At 43.0% G+C, this 19,579-nt stretch overlaps 2 protein-coding genes across 2 annotated transcripts in view; one reads left to right on the top strand and one right to left on the bottom strand.

Annotated features, from left to right (window-relative positions):
- Positions 1-12,042, top strand: part of erg (ETS transcription factor ERG) — a 33,842-nt gene extending 21,800 nt beyond the window's left edge. Inside the window, exons 3-10 of the mRNA XM_067257778.1 lie at positions 1,775-1,938; positions 4,091-4,294; positions 6,504-6,584; positions 7,160-7,231; positions 7,738-7,800; positions 8,101-8,157; positions 8,273-8,320; positions 9,803-12,042. Of these exons, the coding sequence (XP_067113879.1) occupies positions 1,775-1,938; positions 4,091-4,294; positions 6,504-6,584; positions 7,160-7,231; positions 7,738-7,800; positions 8,101-8,157; positions 8,273-8,320; positions 9,803-10,323 (1,210 nt within the window). The 3' untranslated portion in view covers positions 10,324-12,042. The remainder of the gene's footprint in view (positions 1-1,774; positions 1,939-4,090; positions 4,295-6,503; positions 6,585-7,159; positions 7,232-7,737; positions 7,801-8,100; positions 8,158-8,272; positions 8,321-9,802) is intronic.
- A 143-nt stretch (positions 12,043-12,185) lies between these two features.
- On the bottom strand, positions 12,186-14,271 carry kcnj15 (potassium inwardly rectifying channel subfamily J member 15). The gene is made up of 2 exons (XM_067257780.1): positions 14,091-14,271; positions 12,186-13,706 (listed from the first exon to the last, which is right to left on the bottom strand). Exon 2 carries the CDS (start codon positions 13,668-13,670, stop codon positions 12,645-12,647), a length of 1,026 nt encoding a protein of 341 aa, XP_067113881.1. The 5' UTR covers positions 13,671-13,706; positions 14,091-14,271; the 3' UTR covers positions 12,186-12,644.
- Positions 14,272-19,579: the final 5,308 nt, after the last annotated feature.

Consider the following 19,579-nt stretch of genomic DNA (forward strand, 5'->3'; position numbering starts at 1 on the left):
GATGGAATCGTTAATCACATAAGTCTCATTTGATAAGGAGAGAGAATGTCACTGCTCAACATTCAGCAAAAAGTCAATTTTGAACAACCAAACATTTCCTCAGGTTGGCTTTCAGGTGATTAGGTTTATTTTGACAACCTGATCCCCAGTGATGGGTGTCCGCTGTTTCTGAGGCCCAGTTGCTAACAGTTACAGACGTGTAAGGGAGACACACTTTGGGAGTTCCCATTTCAGCCAAGTTGAAAAAAACAAGGTAGTCCATACTGTAGCAATGTGATAATTTCTTTCCAACAAATAAGGTATCAAGGTTTCATTTTAACATTCCAATCTGGAAACCATATCCTGCTGGTTTTCTAAATTCTGCTGTAGAAAACAAGGCGACCACTAACATTTTGTTATTATTGCCCAGCTTTGGGTCTGTGTTGTCCCTCATTACCTCAAGTGTACTATTCAAACACAAACAACATTTTTAATAATCAAAATTGGCCCAAGAATAAAATTTCTTTTAAGTATATTTTTGAAGTCTGAAGCTTGTCCTCAAGTCACATGGCTGTCCAGCTTGTAACCATGGTAATGCCTCTCTCTATGTAGGGCCGGTTGAGGCCAACAGTTGGTTGACACATGACAAACTTTGATCACATTAAACAGTCTCTAAATTGTTCTTATAATGGCTGCGGCAGGTTGATATGAATTCATGTGACATTCCAGCTGTAATCCATCCAATCTGGTGACTGCAACCCTCAGGGAAGTTCTAGCCATCCAAACAGGAGCCTGGGGGCTTACAGGTCCTCCTCCACTTCCTCCTTTTGATTTTGGCAAAAATCTGCACTTTCTATGTGGCTTGAGTAAAGCTGCGGGGCAGTGGTTTCAGCCGCAGCTGGGATATACTAAATAATGAGAGGTCTGGATGATAAGAGAAGAACAATCCGAGACGACTTTGTTTCGGGGGCTTTGGTGAGAGGGGGCTCAGAATTCTGATTACATGGTCTAAGCAACTGGAGACACATGCTAGGATTATGAGAGATTATTGGGGTCGGCCTTTCAGGTGATAAGTCCATGTTGAGAGGTTAACCTTCCAACCAGGGATGTAATGAAGCATGTTTTTCTGAAAGGCCCCTGTGACCAAGGTGCAATTTTTACAATGACAATAGGGGGGTCAACTTTTTCTCCAGGGTGTAAAGGATACCTCGTACAGCGCAGGGGCGTGCTTCAGTGAACTGAAGTCTTCCAATCCCTACAGTATCTTGCTGGTTTAACGTATTGTCTGCAGTCTGTTGGTGATAATAAATCCAATCCATTCCACAAGCTAATGGGGAACGTACCACACAACAACTGTTGTAGTCAGGGGTCACCAACAAAGTATCGTAAAGCAAAACTGGCAGCAAGTCAGACCCACACACACAACAGCAGATCATAATTTACGCTCAAACACAATGCTGTACCAGAACAAAAGACACTATCAACATTACAGGTAACAATTTATAAATTTTCCGAACCCCCCGACCTGTTGTTTTTACCTGTTTTTTTTCCAAGTCTTAATTAGTAATTCAAACCCAGCCTGTGACCGTGGGTCAGCCTATCATTGAATTCTGCAAACCAACTCAAAGTTATCTGTTGCAGAACTCTCCAAAGTGTATCATTTTGTAGTGTTTAATGAACTGATGATCTCATTGTGATCTATTGAACTTGTTTCGTTGCATCACTAAGATATATAATTGACCTATAGATTGATTCTAACACTTTTTGAATGTGTGTTTGTGTATGTGTGTGACAGGACCTCTCCGGACAGCTGCGGAGGGGGGAAGGTGGTAAAGCTGGCCAGTGGAGGAGGTGGGGCAGAGAGCACAACCCCTGTGAGCTACAGCAGCTACATGGAGGACAAACACATTGCTCCTCCAAACATGACCACCAACGAGCGTAGGGTCATTGTTCCCGCAGGTAACACCACACTTACAGCAACCATGTCACGAAGGGAAAGCATCGTTACAGAGTTTTGCAGTAATTTAGATGTGACAAGATGTGTAATACAGGTACAATACAAGTGTAATATACCCTCCCTCCCTAATAGGCAAGACATTTTGATCTATTCTACTCTGTTGTAGCCTCGTCTAGTTCGGTCCAGTATGTGAGTCGCATTCTGATAAGAAGAGTGTTTCTCCACTCTCATATGTCAAGAGGAGGGACGACTTCCTCTAATCTGCAGAACAGAAGCCCCCAGCGTTAGTTGCCGAGTGCGCTGTTCCTAGTCTAGACAATTTCCTAGGAGAGAAGGAGCAGGGGGGAGAAAGAATTTGTCTGCCAAAGGGAGAAAGGTATTCTTATCAGTTCCCGTTTAGATAAACACACCTACATTCTGGCGCCTTATTTGGGAAGAAAACAATGGCGGCCTAAGTTAGTCAGCCAATAAGAAAGCCTTGTTCTCTCATTGTTTTTCAAAGTAAATAGATTTGAATAGTTTGTATTACAGTTTAATATATTGTTTTTATTATTACAAGACTAATATACTTACAGTATTATACATTATTATTGAGGTTGATACTTGAGGTTGAGTAGAATCATTTTTGTCCCATCTTGATCCTTGACTCCACCTCAAGATGGAAAAATAATGCTGAGTAGTCACCTATTTTTTGGGGGGAATTTTCCCACAGTGACTGGTAGCATCGACTATGTAGCATATTTACAGTGTCCACTCTCAACGACACTGGGCTTCAGCTGCTGTTTCTCTGGCGTAGCGCAACTTCCTATTCAACTGAAGCTGACAAGGACAATGACGAGGCATGTTAAGAACATCCTGTTTTTGCTGTTCACTTAGGGAAGGACAATAGACGCATGCTGCTCCACAGAATGGAATGGGAGGTCGCCGTCAAATTGTATCTTTGCTCGACGTACGGGAAATGCACAAGACATTCCTGATATGTTAGTTTTCAGGGAGAGTGGTATTTCAATTTAGTGATTTGGCATGTAGTCGCATATCTGCCCAGCTGCCCACATATAAGGCTGGCTTTTCCATAACGTGCGGGATCACTTATTCCCTGTCTCACTGATGAATGTCCTGCTTTTAAAGTCACCCTTATACAACCCACCCTACATACTGTCCCAAAGTTACAGTACCGTCTGGGACTCTTGTTTCACCAAATAAATAAAATCCCCCTGCCTCAAAATGTGAGAAGAAATTGGAATGAGGGAAACATATTGAACATGGTCTACTTGCTCAGTTTTTTTCTTATCGAAATGAACTTCACCTTATCAAACTCTTATCAACAAGAGCATCGTTGAAGCATATTTCTGGTCTGATCCTAGACCTTTATTGTTTCTTTCCTTTCTAAATCCTGTCCGCATTAAGACACAATCACTACCTAAAGCAACATCTAGAACATTGTTTGGCCGGTTAAGTCCTCTGATATTGCATCATGATCTGAGGAGACATGGAACAGCAGTGGTCCACCTTCTGCACTATCCCTGCTATCCCTCGCTCGTGCCCCCGTGTAGCCAAACAACTCTCCCAGTTAGCGGTACCCTCGAGTCTCTTAGCCTGTGAAAGTGCTCCAGTTGTGCCTGGCCAGATGCCATCAGCCATGGGGAATCACCAGGGGCTTGTAGTCTCCTCCAGCCCCTGCAAAAAACAGCTCCATTTACAACAGTCACACACTGCTGCTGCTAAATATGGCAGGGGGTTTTGGGGAAGACGAGGGGAGGGGGAAGATGATTGTGGTTTGTTTTTGTGATCGTCAGCCATATTTGGATCCTGCTAAGGTTGTTACAGTAAGTGTGTGAGCGAGGTGAGGGGGGAGGGGCAATCTTGTGGGTTCTTATGTGTGGGAGACTTGGTGAGACAGCAATTGTCTGATCTTAGGGAGATATTAAAGTAATGCACTCAGAACACCATTTCAGCCAAGTCAGAGAATCCTGCCCACACATTTCTGTAGGGGTGATAATGACCACCTTTGACAAGTTTCTGATCATGCCTTTTGAGTGCGACTATTAACCTTCCCTTTAGTCTTTACCATCATTCGCCTCCAATATAGCGAGATTGGGGGCATTCCTGACATTATTCGAAGACACACATTCACATACCTCCCCCCCCCCCCAGACCCTACTCTGTGGTCCACGGAGCACGTGCGCCAGTGGCTTGAGTGGGCTGTGAAGGAGTATGGCCTGCTGGATGTGGACACGGCTCTCTTCCACAACGTGGATGGCAAGGAGCTCTGCAAGATGAGCAAGGAGGACTTCCAGAGGCTCACGCTCAGCTACAACGCTGACATCCTGCTATCCCACCTGCACTACCTCAGAGAGAGTGAGTTCCTCCACTCCCGCACCCCTCCCCCCACCTCCCGCCTGTCCTCTCCGTCCGCTCTCTGTCCCCTCCCTGCTCTTCCTCTCCTTACCTGTGCCTCCACCTCAACCTCCACTGGCCTGTGGAATTATGGGTATTTGAGGAGGAAGGGGGCACAATGGCATACTAGAAGGCTGTGACTAGTTATTATTTTATATTTTTTTATACATATTATTTTTAAATGAACAAAAAAGCTGGTGATATTCAAATATTTTACCTTCAATTCTGTGCTGAAGAATAGTATTTGAATTAGGTGCTGGCTTTGACCGAGGCCAATACACAGGGTTTCTTAACTGCACCGGAGTTGCCTCGCCTTGCCCCAAGGTAACTTATTGTACTGTTTCTGTAGCTTCTCAAAATAAGAGTAAAGGTTCGATTCTACAGCCTTCCAGTAGCAAGCCTGTGCAGTCCTGTTCACAGTCTCTGCATCACATCAAGCTCTCACTGACTTTTTTTGGGGGGGGGGGGGGGGGGGGGGGGGACGACTTACAGCACACTGCGGTGCTGCAGAATGAAGGGTCCCTGACGTCACCTCCCACTGCCTGCCTGCTGCTTTGGCTGTACAACTCTATGCTTCTTGCTTGCTCTCCTTGGCCAATCCTATGTAGCTCTTTGCACAAACACACACTCATGCTGCATAGAGGATCAGATCAGGCTCAAGTTTATGTCAAAACACTAATCACGCAATGGTGGACCCCTAAGAATCACATCACATATTGGCAGATGGGTATAGAAACACTAATCTATTTATAATCAGAAAATGGCTGTCAGACCAGATTTTGGAGAGGATTTTGATAATCTCTGATATATTCTTTGTATTGTCTTCCAATACAGAGGAGTCCAAGATCCACTTGCTCTCACTGAGACGAGGCCTCCAACAAACCCTTCCTTCCCCTATAATGACTCCTCATGTTTGTTTTATATCAATGTTGGTTTTGGTAGCGATCACGCCACTCCAGATGTGCTGGAGAGGTGAGTGATGGGTATTGCTGGCAGGCAGAGAAAGAAAGAGAAGCAGCAAGCAGGCATGCGCAGAGACAGGCAGGGAGGTAGGTAGGTTTTCAGGCAGGTCAACAGACAGGCAGGGAGGTAGGTCTTCAGGCAAGTCAACAGGGAGACAGGGAGGCAGTTCGACAGGGAGACAGGCAAACTTAGAACCAGAAAACCAGACGGACAGACAGCCATTAACTGGACTATAGGCAGATGTACTGTGGAGTAAAATTGTCTTCTGAATTCTCTTCTGTCACTATATTTACATCTGATATGATCAGTACTGTGAATTGCAATAAAATGAATTGCCTGTATATTTACTAGGACACTTAAATGGTGACATTTTGTTGTTTAAAATACATATTAGAAACCATAAGTGATTTTACAGGAGTTAACAGAAATGCACAAAAGTAAAAAACATTAAAACAAATCACAGCCTTAGAAGGAAAGGACTTTCTTTGGCTTTAAGCTCCTCTCAAATGGAAAAGACACCAGGGATGAGGGGTAAAGGGAAGAATGCCCTTACAAGCTTTCCTTTTACCCCGTCCCTTCCTCTCTTCTCCTTTGTTCTTGGCAGCAGCTCCTGCTTTTTCTCCTGATGTACATCAAAATATGTACATATGATGTACACACGTTTGCCGAATTCATCCTGGAGAAGGAAAAATTGTGAAAAGCAATGGATTCTCACTGACTTATGTGGGCACGAGTGACTAACTATTTATTTTGGCTGGCCTTCTGTGCAATTGTCTGTTCCTCCCGGTCTGGCGCCGTGTGCAACACTCACACAAAAGTTTCTCCCTCTCTCTCTCTTTTTTCTTTCTCTCTTTCTTTCTCTCTCTCTAGCAACCCCCCTCTCTTCCCATCACTACATATTTTAGCTTTAAAAAAAAATCTTTCATTCAGCTTTTGTCTCCAATGCCATATTCCTCTCTTTCCCTTATCTCACTTCTCATCCACTCGCTATTCCAGTCAGTTTCCTTGTTGCTAGCCTGTTTGACATTGATGCTTTCAGGACAGCTTCTCCATAGTGCATCCCTCTCCTGGGTTCTCACAGTAAGAGCCGTTCCCACTCATAATGCCCGTCGCTCCTCTTTCCACACATCAAAGGATGTTTTTATTTATTTATTTTGGGGGAGTTGGTCTCTTCTTTTTTCAAAAAAAAGAATGTTTTATTTCTCAGCTCCACTTCCTCACTTGACTTCCGATGATGTTGACAAAGCCTTACAAAACTCGCCGCGGTTAATGCATGCTCGCAACACAGGTAAGGAGACCCCCCCTTCCTCCACCTTCTCCTCCTCCTCCACTCCTTCCCTACATCTGGCTTGGCCTCCGCCACCACAAGCCTTACCGTGGCATCCACTGTAGGACACATACTGGCCATCTATACAGTTCATTCTTCATACTGTATACATGCAGCATACTGCTTTTCTGTTGAAAACAACTTTGTGATCAAAGTTGTTGCTATGCTACGTAATTAGTGTGAGCCTTTACGACTCTCCCTGGGTCTGTTGTCTTTTGTGATGTGTATCCATATTTGATGACACACTAGCGGGAGGTGGCATCCACAGTGTACGCTGGTGTGATGGGACCACAGAGTGGTCTTTTAGAGACAGAGATAAATGCATGCGCTTCGGTATAACATTGATCCATAATGCTGTAATTGCCTGTGCACCTCACACTGTGATATTATGTAATGTTAGCCCCAACCCCGCAGATATACTATTCGCCCATACAATTAAAATGTCAGCATTGGAGCAGTGTATCATGAGATGTGTCATGAAAGTTTCATCATAATTGAAATGATTCATTAATAACACCGTCATTCACTCTCGTTAGGAGGGGCGAGTTTCATCTTCCCCAACGCTCCAGTTTATCCCACTGACTCCCCCAGAGTGCCTGTCAGGGCAGGTGGGTCTTTCAAACTAACGTTACACACTGTTACAATTACACATATACTTGTAGTGTAGACCTATAGGGGCAGGTTATGATATTCAGGTTAAACAAAATGAAAAATACAGGACAAATATGGTGTTTTGTTACTTATTTAAACATATCATATATTAAGTGTAAATATGGATATATATCTAGGAATATACGTTTTGTGCACTTGTACATAATTGTCTATATATGTCTACAAGTGATCTAGAGATACCATCTCTTGTTTGAATCTCAACGTCAGACTCCACATTACAATAAAGCTCCTGTTGTCAGTTTTCTGTGTTGAAGTTGCGTGTAGAGTGGGAGGTCTTTGGCAATCCAGCACCCTTGCCTAAGACCAATGTGTTAAACCACAGTTGCTCTCCTCCCTCTGTGTTTTTATACCGCCCTCTAGGGGGCATGGTGGGTAACTGCAAGGCAGGCAACAGGTTGCAAGTCATCATGAATGAACATTAACTGTGTTTGTAACTTTACAGACTTGTCATACGAAGCAGCCAGAAGGTCTGGATGGCCTCCACAAGCTGTGCCTTCTACCAAAGGTTTATATTTAGATATTCATTTAAACATCAATAGTTATAGCATATATACTGCAATATATATTCTATAATGTATATATATGCAATTAAATGTGAAGGAAATGTTTCCAAATGCAAAAAAGTGGGTGCATTAGTGAGGTTCTGAAAAACCGACACACTTGAATGTAAACAAAACCTTGAGGGAGGAATCAACGAACAGGAAATTGTATACCCCAAGATAAGAAGGAATTTCAGTGCTCTATACACATGGAAACTTGCCCTCAAGGAAACACTGTTAATATTTTGGGAACTTTATCCTTCAAGGTTCCCAGCCATCCCCTGCCATTGTGACCAAAACAGAGGAACAGAGGCCACAGCTTGGTAAGATGCTTTTTTTGTAAAAAAAAAAAAAATGATCAAAAACAAAACAAAGGGCTGTTGAAGAAGTTGAGGAAAACCTTCCTTATTTTGTAATGCATGCTTTTCCATCTCTCAGATCCCTATCAGATTCTGGGACCAACAAGTAGCAGGCTGGCTAACCCAGGTGAGTTGATGTGTTGACAGTCAAAGGCAGTCAAAAATTGCTAAAGGGGAACTCCAAATCAATGTTCTCATCAATTAATATAAACAATTAATTCCAGATTTTGTTATCTCACTATTTTGACTGTCTATCTCTAGGATGTCACATGTAGAAACATATTTGATATTTATGCATATACAGGGTCGGATTAACAATTTTCTGTGCCCTGGGCAACAAGGCTCAAGCCCCCCCCCCCCCTCCTGTGTTTGATGTGATGCTAGTTACGGTTTCTAAAAGTAATGCGAACGCGCGCGAGAGAATTTTTGGGGCCTTTCTTTGAGCGCAAAATAGTTTTTTGAGCTTTATGTAAAATACACTTTTTACAAGCCGTTTTTCAATTGGTAAAATCTTGTCAAGAGAAGGTGATGTCTTTGTCTCTTAATTTTTCAGCCCTACGTAGCTACCTTGCGTTTCTTAGCCTGGTTTAGCCAAGGAGCTCTCCACCTTACTCATTTTAATACTATTTGATAAATCGAATATAAAAGCATCATAGAATGTAAAGTAACAGCTAGCTGGCGTTAGTTACTTGTAAAATGCATAGATAATGTTTAACAGTAACATCTCAATTTAGCTTGCACCTAAGTTAAAACATATTTGGGTGTGCTAACATTATCAATAACGTCAGCTAGTTTGAGGTTTATGCATAGGCTAACCATTAAATTAGCAGCACATTTTCCGTGTTTAACAATGATTAAACATGGGCTTACCTGAAAGTGATGCACGGGCACCATCTCGCAGTCTCTTTCTTTCTTTTTTTCTTCCCCTGACTCTTGTTATCTTTTTAAGCCAATTTTAGAAAGGTTGACCTAGCCTGCTGTCAAAGTTCGTCAGGCCACTGAGATAGGGAAGGGCACCCACAGCGAGCTTGGGAAGCTTTTTTTGGGGGGGGGGGGGGGGCACCATCGTAACTTTTTTTGAGCATTTAAATAGGCTATATCTCTTGTTCTGCCTGTTTTGTAATATACGTGCCATATATTTCTATACTAAAATAATATCGGCATTATAAGTATTATAACTGATGATTTTTCAGTTGGCTAATTTTTGGTGCCCCCTCAGGAGTTGGTGCCCTACGCACAGCGCGTAGTGCGCGTTATGGGAGTTGCGGCACTGGCTACTAGACTACACAAACACTGTTTTTGACGTGATTTAACATAATATTTTGATCGAACGAGTTGCACTAAAGTACTCACATTAAGGAAAGTTAGGACTGCGTTCATAAAGTGATATAACATTTTAGTTGATATTGTCCAGGGCCCCTTAGATGTCATGTGCCCCTGGGCAAGTGCCCAGTTGCCCTAATGGTTAATCCGGCCTTGTGCATATAAATTGTACAAATGTACAAATATATTGTGGATATTAACATCACATTTAGGAAATGGGTACAGTATTTGGCATTCTGTCTCAGTCCATAGTATTGACTGTTAAGACTTCCTGTCTCTCCTCCAGGCTCTGGTCAGATCCAGCTGTGGCAGTTCCTGCTGGAGCTTCTGTCGGACAGCGCAAATTCCAGCTGCATCACCTGGGAGGGCACCAACGGGGAGTTCAAGATGACCGACCCAGACGAGGTGGCGAGGCGCTGGGGCGAGCGCAAGAGCAAGCCCAACATGAACTACGACAAGCTGAGCCGCGCGCTGCGCTACTACTACGACAAGAACATCATGACCAAGGTGCACGGCAAACGCTACGCATACAAGTTCGACTTCCACGGCATTGCCCAGGCTTTGCAGCCCCACCCCCCGGAATCTTCCATGTACAAGTACCCTTCTGACCTGTCCTACATAAGCACCTACCACGCCCACCAGCAGAAGGTCAACTTTGTCACGCCCCATCCTCAGGCACTCCCAGTCTCCTCTTCCAGCTTCTTTGCCACCCCCAACCCTTACTGGAACTCCCCCACAGGTGGTATCTACCCCAACACGAGGCACCCAGCGGCACACATGCCCTCCCATCTGGGAACCTACTATTAGACGTACCAGAGGGAGGTCATTCAGGTGCCACATTAATGGTGAACCTGAATAAATAAACTGGATGAAAACAAGGCAGAGATGGGGCTTAATCAGCCCTTATCAAAGGGGAAATGATCAACAAAGAAGAATTATGGAAAGTAGGGTAAATGCTGTAACACTAGGACATGAGCTGAAGAGGAAGACTAAGGTTTTTTAAAGGAATAAGAGAAGGGATAAGAGAATGTAAATAAATAACGATATAAGTCGATGATCAAAATCAGTGGTATAGAATGCTTAAACGAACAGAGGCATTATAGGAAGTATGGGTCGTATGGGAAAGGAAGATTAGTAAAGATAAGTAGACATAAAAGGTAGTTGTAAGTGGACAACATTACAAAATCAAGTTATTTTAAAATAAAGAGAGATACGTATATAAAAACATACAATAGCTGCATGAATAGTTACTTTTACATATGTGTTTAAACTATTAGACCACCTTATTTAAAGAAGTAAACATATCAAAGACTGTAATGATAAAGGGAGATGAGAGAAGGTGAGAAAAGGATCATAGTTTGTGATACTTTGCGTGCACAGATTGATAAAGGACGGGTAGCTGTTGAAAAACTGTGAACAAAGCACGTACAGGAACCACCTTTGCTAAATCAGTGCAAGATGGGCATGTTGCATGACCATGTTTTGGGCCATGGCACTATACAGTATACAGTATACACAGGTTTAATCTCTATGGTTGGGACTCACAGGACAATATGAGATCAAAGGCGTGAGGGCAACGAGTACCTGAATGACAGTGAATATCAGAATGAATGGCTGACTAGAGACACTTAATATGTGAAAATATTATTATTCCTTTATATATAAACTGCCATGTCTTATCAGTATTATCATGCATACAGTATGGCATTCTTGGATGTAAAGGGAAGCTATATTACTTGACTGTTATTCTTAGAGTTTGCCTTGAAAACATTCCATCAGTGTTGTATTTGGGAAATTTGAAGACTAGAAAAAAACTGGAATATGCAGGATTCGTATGAAGTTGTGTATGACCTCAACCCTTTTAGGGGGAATTGAGTGTTTTTTTGACCAGTGCCTTACCACAGAAACTCTCAATTCTGAAGAGATTTTACAAAAAGTGCAAATGTTTTATTTTTTTTCCTGAGTCGCGAACGCTGTGCGTTTGTTAGATTGAAGTATTCAAGTCAGTGTTTTATTTCTTTTTATATTATAAATATATAACTTATGCATTTATACACTACGAGTTGATCTCAGACAGCCAAAGAGACACAATGTTTTTTTCTAGAAATAGAGATGAAAAAGCCATTGAAATGGACCAAAGTGGGCAATAAGAAATTCAAAAACATTCTTGCCTTTCAGCATTAAGCTTTGTATACAGTTTACATACATAAACAATATATACTTATATACAACTGATTGTGTTGGCCAGGCAAGATATGGCAGATCAGTTGGGTAGAACACCTTTAAGCTGACAAACCTTGTAAAAGCATTTAAACCGGACTGAAATACTGAGATTTATGATGTAAAGGAAATATAAAAATGATATACTTTGATAGATTTTTCTACTGTGTCATTTCTAATAAAGTATTTTCAACCAACATACTGTCCCTTTTATGTATATTTGAAAGGTCACAGATGAGAAGGTGGTGTTCTATCCTGCATGACAAGAAAAGTTGCCAGGTGCCATTGTTTAGACCCGATACAGTAACTGCGTGCCAACAGTGAGATAATCCTCACTGGCCCATCAGCCGATTGTTGCCACAACAACAACGATGAGGAAGAGAGCCATGTGACTTCAAAGCTGTGTATGTGGGTTGTGTCCATAAAGATTATGAAACATATCATTTTAGAGACAGTGGTTTATTAAAAAAAACATATCAGATCCATTATCTTACAAACATGATTCATTCCACACCCATCTGCCTTTTACAGTAAAATAAAATAAGTGCAACTATCCAAATGATTTGTTACAATTTCTTTACTATACATCTATTTTCCTGTAATCATACAGGGTATATAACGATAATTTGTTGTAATACAGTAACTATTATGAATTAATTCCATTACAATTGGAATCCAGCATCTGAAATCCAGTTCTAGTTTTATTCTTCTTTGCCTTCTTTTGTTTGGTTTCCAGACTGTACTTTCACTCTGCAGATGAATATCTTCTTTTACTCAGAGATTTTACACCGACAACTGATGAAACACAAAAACCAAAAAAATACACATATTCATTTTGAGATTTAATTGAGAACAGACTAGCTATTGTATAACAGTCAGAAGTCTAATTTAGTCCAGTGTGCCCCTCTCTATACTTTCTTATACTCTTCTTCAAGCTTCAGTTTCTCAGTTTTGTTGCAAGTGATAATGGCAGGGTCGCTGCTCCCCTGCACCTTGTCAAAGTAGTTAAAGTCGGCGACATATCGTCCACCGGGTGTGCTGAAAAGCACTGGCTTGAACTCGTAACCCCACAGAATCTCCTGAGGAATGTACGAGGTGCGGCTCTGACATGTGGCGGCCGTGGACTCCATGGTTGCGTTGAGGGTCACCAGCAGCTCAAAATCGCGTGTTTTCAGGTTCTCTGCGGTCAGGCCCTTCAGAGGGCTGCTCTCATCCAACACGTGATAGAAGGTGAGCGGCAGGATGAGGAAGGGGCAGTCTCCGCTGGAGTCCATGTAGAAGTCCACGCTGGTCTGGTGTATCAACGTCTTCTCGCCCTCTTCGGTAATGTTGGGGCTCAGCAGTTTGCCTGTTAGCTGGCACTGAATCAGCAGGCTCTTCCTCATGTTGGCCACCCGCACCATCAGACATGTCTTCCCCTCATGACGGCACACCACTGCCCACTTGCTGAATTTTATGGTTTCCGCCCGCTTCTTCGGCCGTGCCAGCTTGGCCAGGAAGGCGCCCGTCACAAAGATCTCCGCCAGGCCAGTGATGACCAGCTGTGCCACCAGGGTGAAGATGGCGAGCGGGCACTCTTCAGAAATGTAGCGGAAGCCGTAGCCAATGGTGGTCTGAGATTCCAGGGAGAAGAGAAAGGCACCGGTCAAAGTCTCCACGTTCATGACACAAGGAGTGTGATTGGAGGGCAGCTCAGTGTTAAAATCGCCATTGCCCATGCCAATGAAGAAGAAGATGACGCCAAAGATGAACCAGGTCATGACGAAGGTGGAGGCAAAAAGAGTGAGTTTATAGCGCCATTTCATATCTACTACTGTGGTCCAGATATCGTGAAGATAAAGTTTGACCATGCCCTCCACATTGTCGATGCGCACATTGTTATGGCCGTCTTTGGACACAATCCTTCGGAGAACCTCTGTCTTCTTGATAGTCATATTTGGTCGGTTGGTGATTGGACCTTCTGTCTTATCCTATCAGGATTGCAGACAACAACAAAAACAGCGCACATTGGGTCGATACACTGTCATCATAACAAGTTGTCCGTGATTAGAACATAATTATAAACATTCATTAAATGTAAACATACAAAACTAGTTTTCCTTCTTACAACAAAATGGGAGACAGACAAGGTCAAGATCTGTCTCTCAAAACATGACACAGCAACTTCAGCAACAGAACAATCTCAAGAACTTGTTATTTTCCTTATTGCTTTTCAAAGTTAATAAGCACATTTTGCAGTTATAAATTAACCCAGCTCCACTAACACACTTGGAAGAACTATTTGGTCTCAGAAAAGTTCTTAAAAGTAAAACCAATATTGTAATTGGAATGTAAAATTGACAAATCATACTCACATTTAGTGTTGTTTCCCAGTTGCTACCCAGGTGTGCGTTTACTTGTCCCTAAACAAGGAATGAGTAAGGTGAAACTACTTAATAACACCCCTCCTAGAGAATTTCACGATCACTCCTGTCTATTGTCCCTGCCTATGCGCATTGAACTTTAGCATGATCATATTTAGGACACAGAGAAAGGCAGAGAGTGAGAGCAGAGCAACAAAGGAGAGAACTGCCTGCACAGGTAATAGTTCAGCTTTTGTTGTGGACAAACTCCACCTATCTGTTCCACCTGACGGGACTTTGAGAAACGTTAACTCTTTCTGTTTTCTCACTTGTTCACCTGTTTGTTTTGAAGTTCCTTTTACAGTTGTGGCTTTATACATGCCTGCATTTACTTTCTCCGTCACAAACTACTGTTGGTAGTATGCTGTTGTGGGAGTGTTCTGAAGGTGTGAACTTAGCTAAATCGTGTCGTAAGGTAGTTTGATGTAACAAATGTCTCTTTTTTAGAGTAAATATTTTCTTAGCAGATACTGTCAAAATCATCTTCATGGCTAGTCTTGTAAACGTAGCAAAATATCAATGCAATTCTTAAGTTACATCCGTTACACAACAGCCTAACCACATCCTTAATCAACAAAAGGTTTTGGCAAAATATCTATTTGTAAAGACCAATTACTTTTCCAGCACTTCTCTACACTAAACAGTGACCTTGGGTTGTGTTACAAGATGGGAGGATAAGAACTCCCTGCGTTTGTCATTAACCCAGCCTGGGGCAAGGGTGCCAAGAGGAAATGGACAGCCAACACAGACAGCTTGGTAATCTCTTGGCTGTCTGTGTCTCTTTGTGAACACTTTTTCTTCTTCTCTGTATCTTTGTTTAGCCCTCTGACTTGTTAATCACATTCATTGTCTTCCCATTTAATATTTAGTTTTTCAAATAGATCCAGTATCTGATCACGAGTGATGTGGCTCTGTCAGCCGACAGCTCTAGTGGTGGATGGAACATTTTCTCTCATTAACTTTAAGAACATTGCCTCAGGACCATGCTTTTTCAGATATGCTACTGATGACTGAAGACTAGTTACAAATTCATAACTTATGCATCTAGTGGAGGGGTCTTCCCACACACCAAAACGCACATTCACACACATACACACACATGAACAGAAATTCACACACACCACCACCGGCACGCACAAAGACACACACAAAACAGCAGGGCCTGGAGCAAAGACATTTGCAATAGTTAGTTATCTAAGTGGGGAGAGCTGAATAGATCATTACATAAAATAAATCGTTTTGTAGGCACTCGGTGGAGCTCCGCAGTGCTGGCCTTCACATCTATTTTATAGGTCACAGGTGGAGATAAGTTTGCCACAGACAAAAAGGTAAAACGGAGTCTACCACCTTGATCTCCAGCCTATCGTTAAATTCACAAATCGGGTTCTATTCCCCAGAGATGGGGTGGAAAAGGGGGAGGTACGAATATAATAAAGAGGAGGAGGTAAAGCATTTCAAATGGAACTGAAATGAAAGCCATGGCCTATGCGCCTTTAGATTTAAAGATAAACGTTCTGCACCAGTTTGCATAAGTGATCCATCATAGGAAGAGGTACTAAGCGGTCAAGTGAAAAGCATAACTTGAGAAAACCTCTGGTGGAGAGGGTCTGAGATAAGCATCACTTGAGCCAATGTATAGTGTGAAGCACTGAGACAGACTCGCGAGAGAGAAGGTAAGCCCTAGGGTGTTTAATAGCACCTTTTCGGTGTAAAACAAATACAGTAATAAGGAAACTGAAAAAGCTGTGTTGGTGTGTCTCTTCAGTCGACAAGTCTCTTAGCCTCTGGCCCTCCTGGCTCAATCGTTAGGGTTCTTCTCTCCTTACGGCGAGTCTGTGTAGCAGAAAACATGTCCACATCAACCAATCTATCACCCCTTTTTGTCCCCTTTTGTACTCATCAGGAGTGGGGTAGATGAGCAACAGGTGTGCCTCGTTGAGGCTCTCTTCCGCAGCCCAGGAGTAAAGGGCTGGGCTGAGGCTTTGCGTCGGTAACGAGGCCAACGGGCTGCCAGGCCTATGGCCGACAAGGCCCCCTTGTCACAATAGACATAGCCTTTTCCAGGCCTAACCACAATCACGTCTATGTGTTCATTTTAAATAAAAGATAAATACATTTAAATAAAACTATATTTTTTAAATACATACTTTATTGGAAAAAACATTACTTGCTATGATATTTGCCTTAAAAGCTTTATAAACACATCACCACACACTGCCATTTTTCAGCTACTTTAAGCTCACTATTTAGCAATTCACTGAGTAAGTATTCTAATCTCACGCCTCTGCTTAATGGTTACTACTTTCAAAACTGTGAGAAGATATCCACAGCCGGTCCCAATGTTTTCATAGTAAGGCCTGCCCAAGGATAGTGTTCCTATTCTATGAAGACTCTCCCAATGCTAGCAAGAAAAAACTATACAACAAACTCCAGCCTTCATTCAATCATGATTCCATCATTACATTTACATTTAGTCATTTAGCAGACGCTCTTATCCAGAGCGACTTACAGTAAGTACAGGGACATTCCCCCCGAGGCAAGTAGGGTGAAGTGCCTTGCCCAAGGACACAACGTCATTTGACTCGGCCGGGAATCGAACTGGCAACCTTCAGATTACTAGCCCGACTCCCTCACCCACCTGACTCCCATTAGGAATGACACCTACATGGAAACACTTTTGCTCTGGATAATAGAATAGGTAATAATAGAAAAAGGTCACTGGGTACCAACAGTGGCTGTCCATGTGGCTAAATTAGGTGAACATGGATATTTACAGAAGATTCTGTGTTTGCATCAAATTGCTCTATTTTCATCTATTGCAAGAAAAAGCTCAGAAGCTGATATTGAGACCCAGGCTCTTACAGTAAGCAATTCACCACTCCCGGACCTCAGCCAGTGGATTTTCATTAGGACCATATTGGCCCTGCTGAAGACAGTTCAGCATCGAGAGGAGGGAAAAGAGCATGGATGGAGTTCATATCAGGAACAGCAGCAGCAGAATTTGAACTTTCATTGCTTGGTCATATCCTCTTGCAACTAGAAGTAGCGTGCCATGATTGATGAAGCAGCACATGTTCATTTTCTTTCAACGGTATATCAGTACAGCGAGTAGAAGTGCTTCTAATCAGCCAGCAGCATGCTGCGTGCCCAGGGGAGAACAGGGGGCCTATTATTGTAATTATTGAAGGAGCACACAGCCTTTTGCAAAACATTAATTAGCTATTAGTCACATTGCACATTTAATTGAATCGACAATTTTATTACTTCCAGAATGTCTGTGGGGCATGGTGAACGAGAGGTCCCCTTAGATAGCTTGAACCTGAGAAGGCCCTATCTGAGGAACAAAGGGCATGTTGGGAAAATGTTAAATCTTTGAGGGTGCAACATGCCATTAATACGCTAGGTATATCCCATCCAAGCCCTATTGCTGAGTCTAAGTAATTGCACTAGATAAACACAGGGCACTCAACACCCTCTCATTGTTTCTGAATGTGCCATAGTGTGCTTTTTGGATGCCATTTCTTATTTTGCCAACTATCTAAGTAATGCACTCACTAGAACATTTTGGTGCTGGAGTGTCGGATTATAAATTAAGCACATGATGACCTGCAAATGCGGTAATACTGTAAAAAAAAACTAAATTGTTGCATTTTTATACACGCCAAGCTTTAGTAAATTTATGTACTAATATAACTACTCATGAATTCTCAATATACATGTTTGTCAATGCCAAACCTATACTGATTTAATAGGCATCAATGGTGGCAGTCGCATCTGGTAGCCGGTTATTTGAGCTGGGATGATGTTGTTGACTGTGATACTTTATCTTTGAAAATGCCCTTGCCAGAGTTTTCTCTCTCTTAAGTTTAGATCATAGGACAGTTTGAAGTCATTATAGAGGGCTTTGATATAGACTGAACCTCAAGCTTCACTGGGGTTCCTTGGGTGGGAGGGGTCGGCCACAATCTTCCTAGCTCGCCTCAGGGTCCTCGAGGCGTGCAGGTCCTCGAGGGTAGGCAGATTGCAGCCGATCACCTTCTCAGCAGTGCAGATGATACGCTGCAGTCTGCTCTTGTCCTTGGCAGTGGCAGCAGTGTACCAGATGGTGATGGAAGAGGTGAGGATGGCTGTGTAGGAGTGCACCATCATTGTCTTTGACAGGTTGAATTTCTTCAGCTGCCGTAGGAAGTACATCCTCTGTTGTGCTTTCTTGGTGAGGGAGCTGATGTTCAGTTCCCACTTGAGGTCCTGGGAGAGGATGGTGCCCAGGAAGCGGAAGGATTCCACAGTGTTGACTGGGGAGTCGCACAGGGTGATGGGGGTGAGTGGGGCTGTATTCTTCCTGAAGTCCACAACCATCTCCACTGTCTTAAGAGCATTGAGCTCTAAGTTGTTCTGGCTGCACCAGGTCACCAGGTTGTCAGCTTCCCACCTATAATCAGACTCGTCCCCGTCAGAGATGAGCCCAATGAGGGTGGTGTCGTCCGCAAACTTCAGAAGTTTGACAGACGGATGACTGGAGGAGGAACTGTTGGTGTACAGGGAGAAGAGCAGAGGGGAAAGGACGCTGCTTCCTGTCAGACAGGAAGTCTCTGATCAACCTGCAGGTGGAGTCGGGCACGTTCAACTGGGAGAGCTTGTCCTGAAGCAGGGCGGGGATGATGGTGTTGAAGGCAGAGCTGAAATCCACAAACAGGATCCTGGTGTAGGATTCTGGGCAGTCCAGGTGCTGTAGGGTGAAGTGGAGGGCCATGTTAACGGTGTCATCCACCGCTCTCCATCCATGGCTCTGTAGGCAAACAGCAGTGGGTCCAGGAAAGGGTCGGTGATGGATTTGAGGTGTGCCAGCACAAGGCGCTCAAAAGACTTCATAACCACAGAGGTCAGGGCGACGGGTCTGTAGTCATTGAGTCCTGTTGGCCTTGGCTTTTTGGGCACAGGGATGATGGTGGAGGACTTGAGACAGGCTGGCACATTCCTACCACTTAGCCTCCTTGGTTGGCAGGACTGTACATGCAAGTGCTGTTTGGTGAATTAGGCCAACAATTTTTTGAACTGGCTTAACCATTGTGCATGTAATAACTTACGTTATTAACTAAATGTCTAGATGTTTGTGGTGGTAAGACAATTGAACAGAGAACCAATATAACACATTTATCAACATAACATGAGCAATTGATAACGTAGGAAACAGCAGACAAATGAAGGCTAAATAATCATTATCCAGAGCGACTTACATTAAGTACAGGGACATTCCCCCTGAGGCAAGTAGGGTGATGTGCCTTGCCCAAGGACACAACGTCATTTGGCTCGGCCGGGAACAAGTACTTCAGAGATGACAATTTAATTTGTGATCTGAGAAATATAGGTACCAAAACCACTGAGAATAACTGTCATCACCAGCTGCATCACGGGCACTGCACTATCTATCTATAATTCCA

The sequence above is a fragment of the Osmerus mordax genome, chromosome 19 (assembly GCF_038355195.1).
Source record: "Osmerus mordax isolate fOsmMor3 chromosome 19, fOsmMor3.pri, whole genome shotgun sequence".
Lineage (NCBI taxonomy): Eukaryota > Metazoa > Chordata > Actinopteri > Osmeriformes > Osmeridae > Osmerus > Osmerus mordax.

Bases quoted from the DNA above. Each gene is read 5' to 3' on its own strand.
- kcnj15 (XM_067257780.1), bottom strand. From the start codon at position 13,670: ATGACTATCAAGAAGACAGAGGTTCTCCGAAGGATTGTGTCCAAAGAC.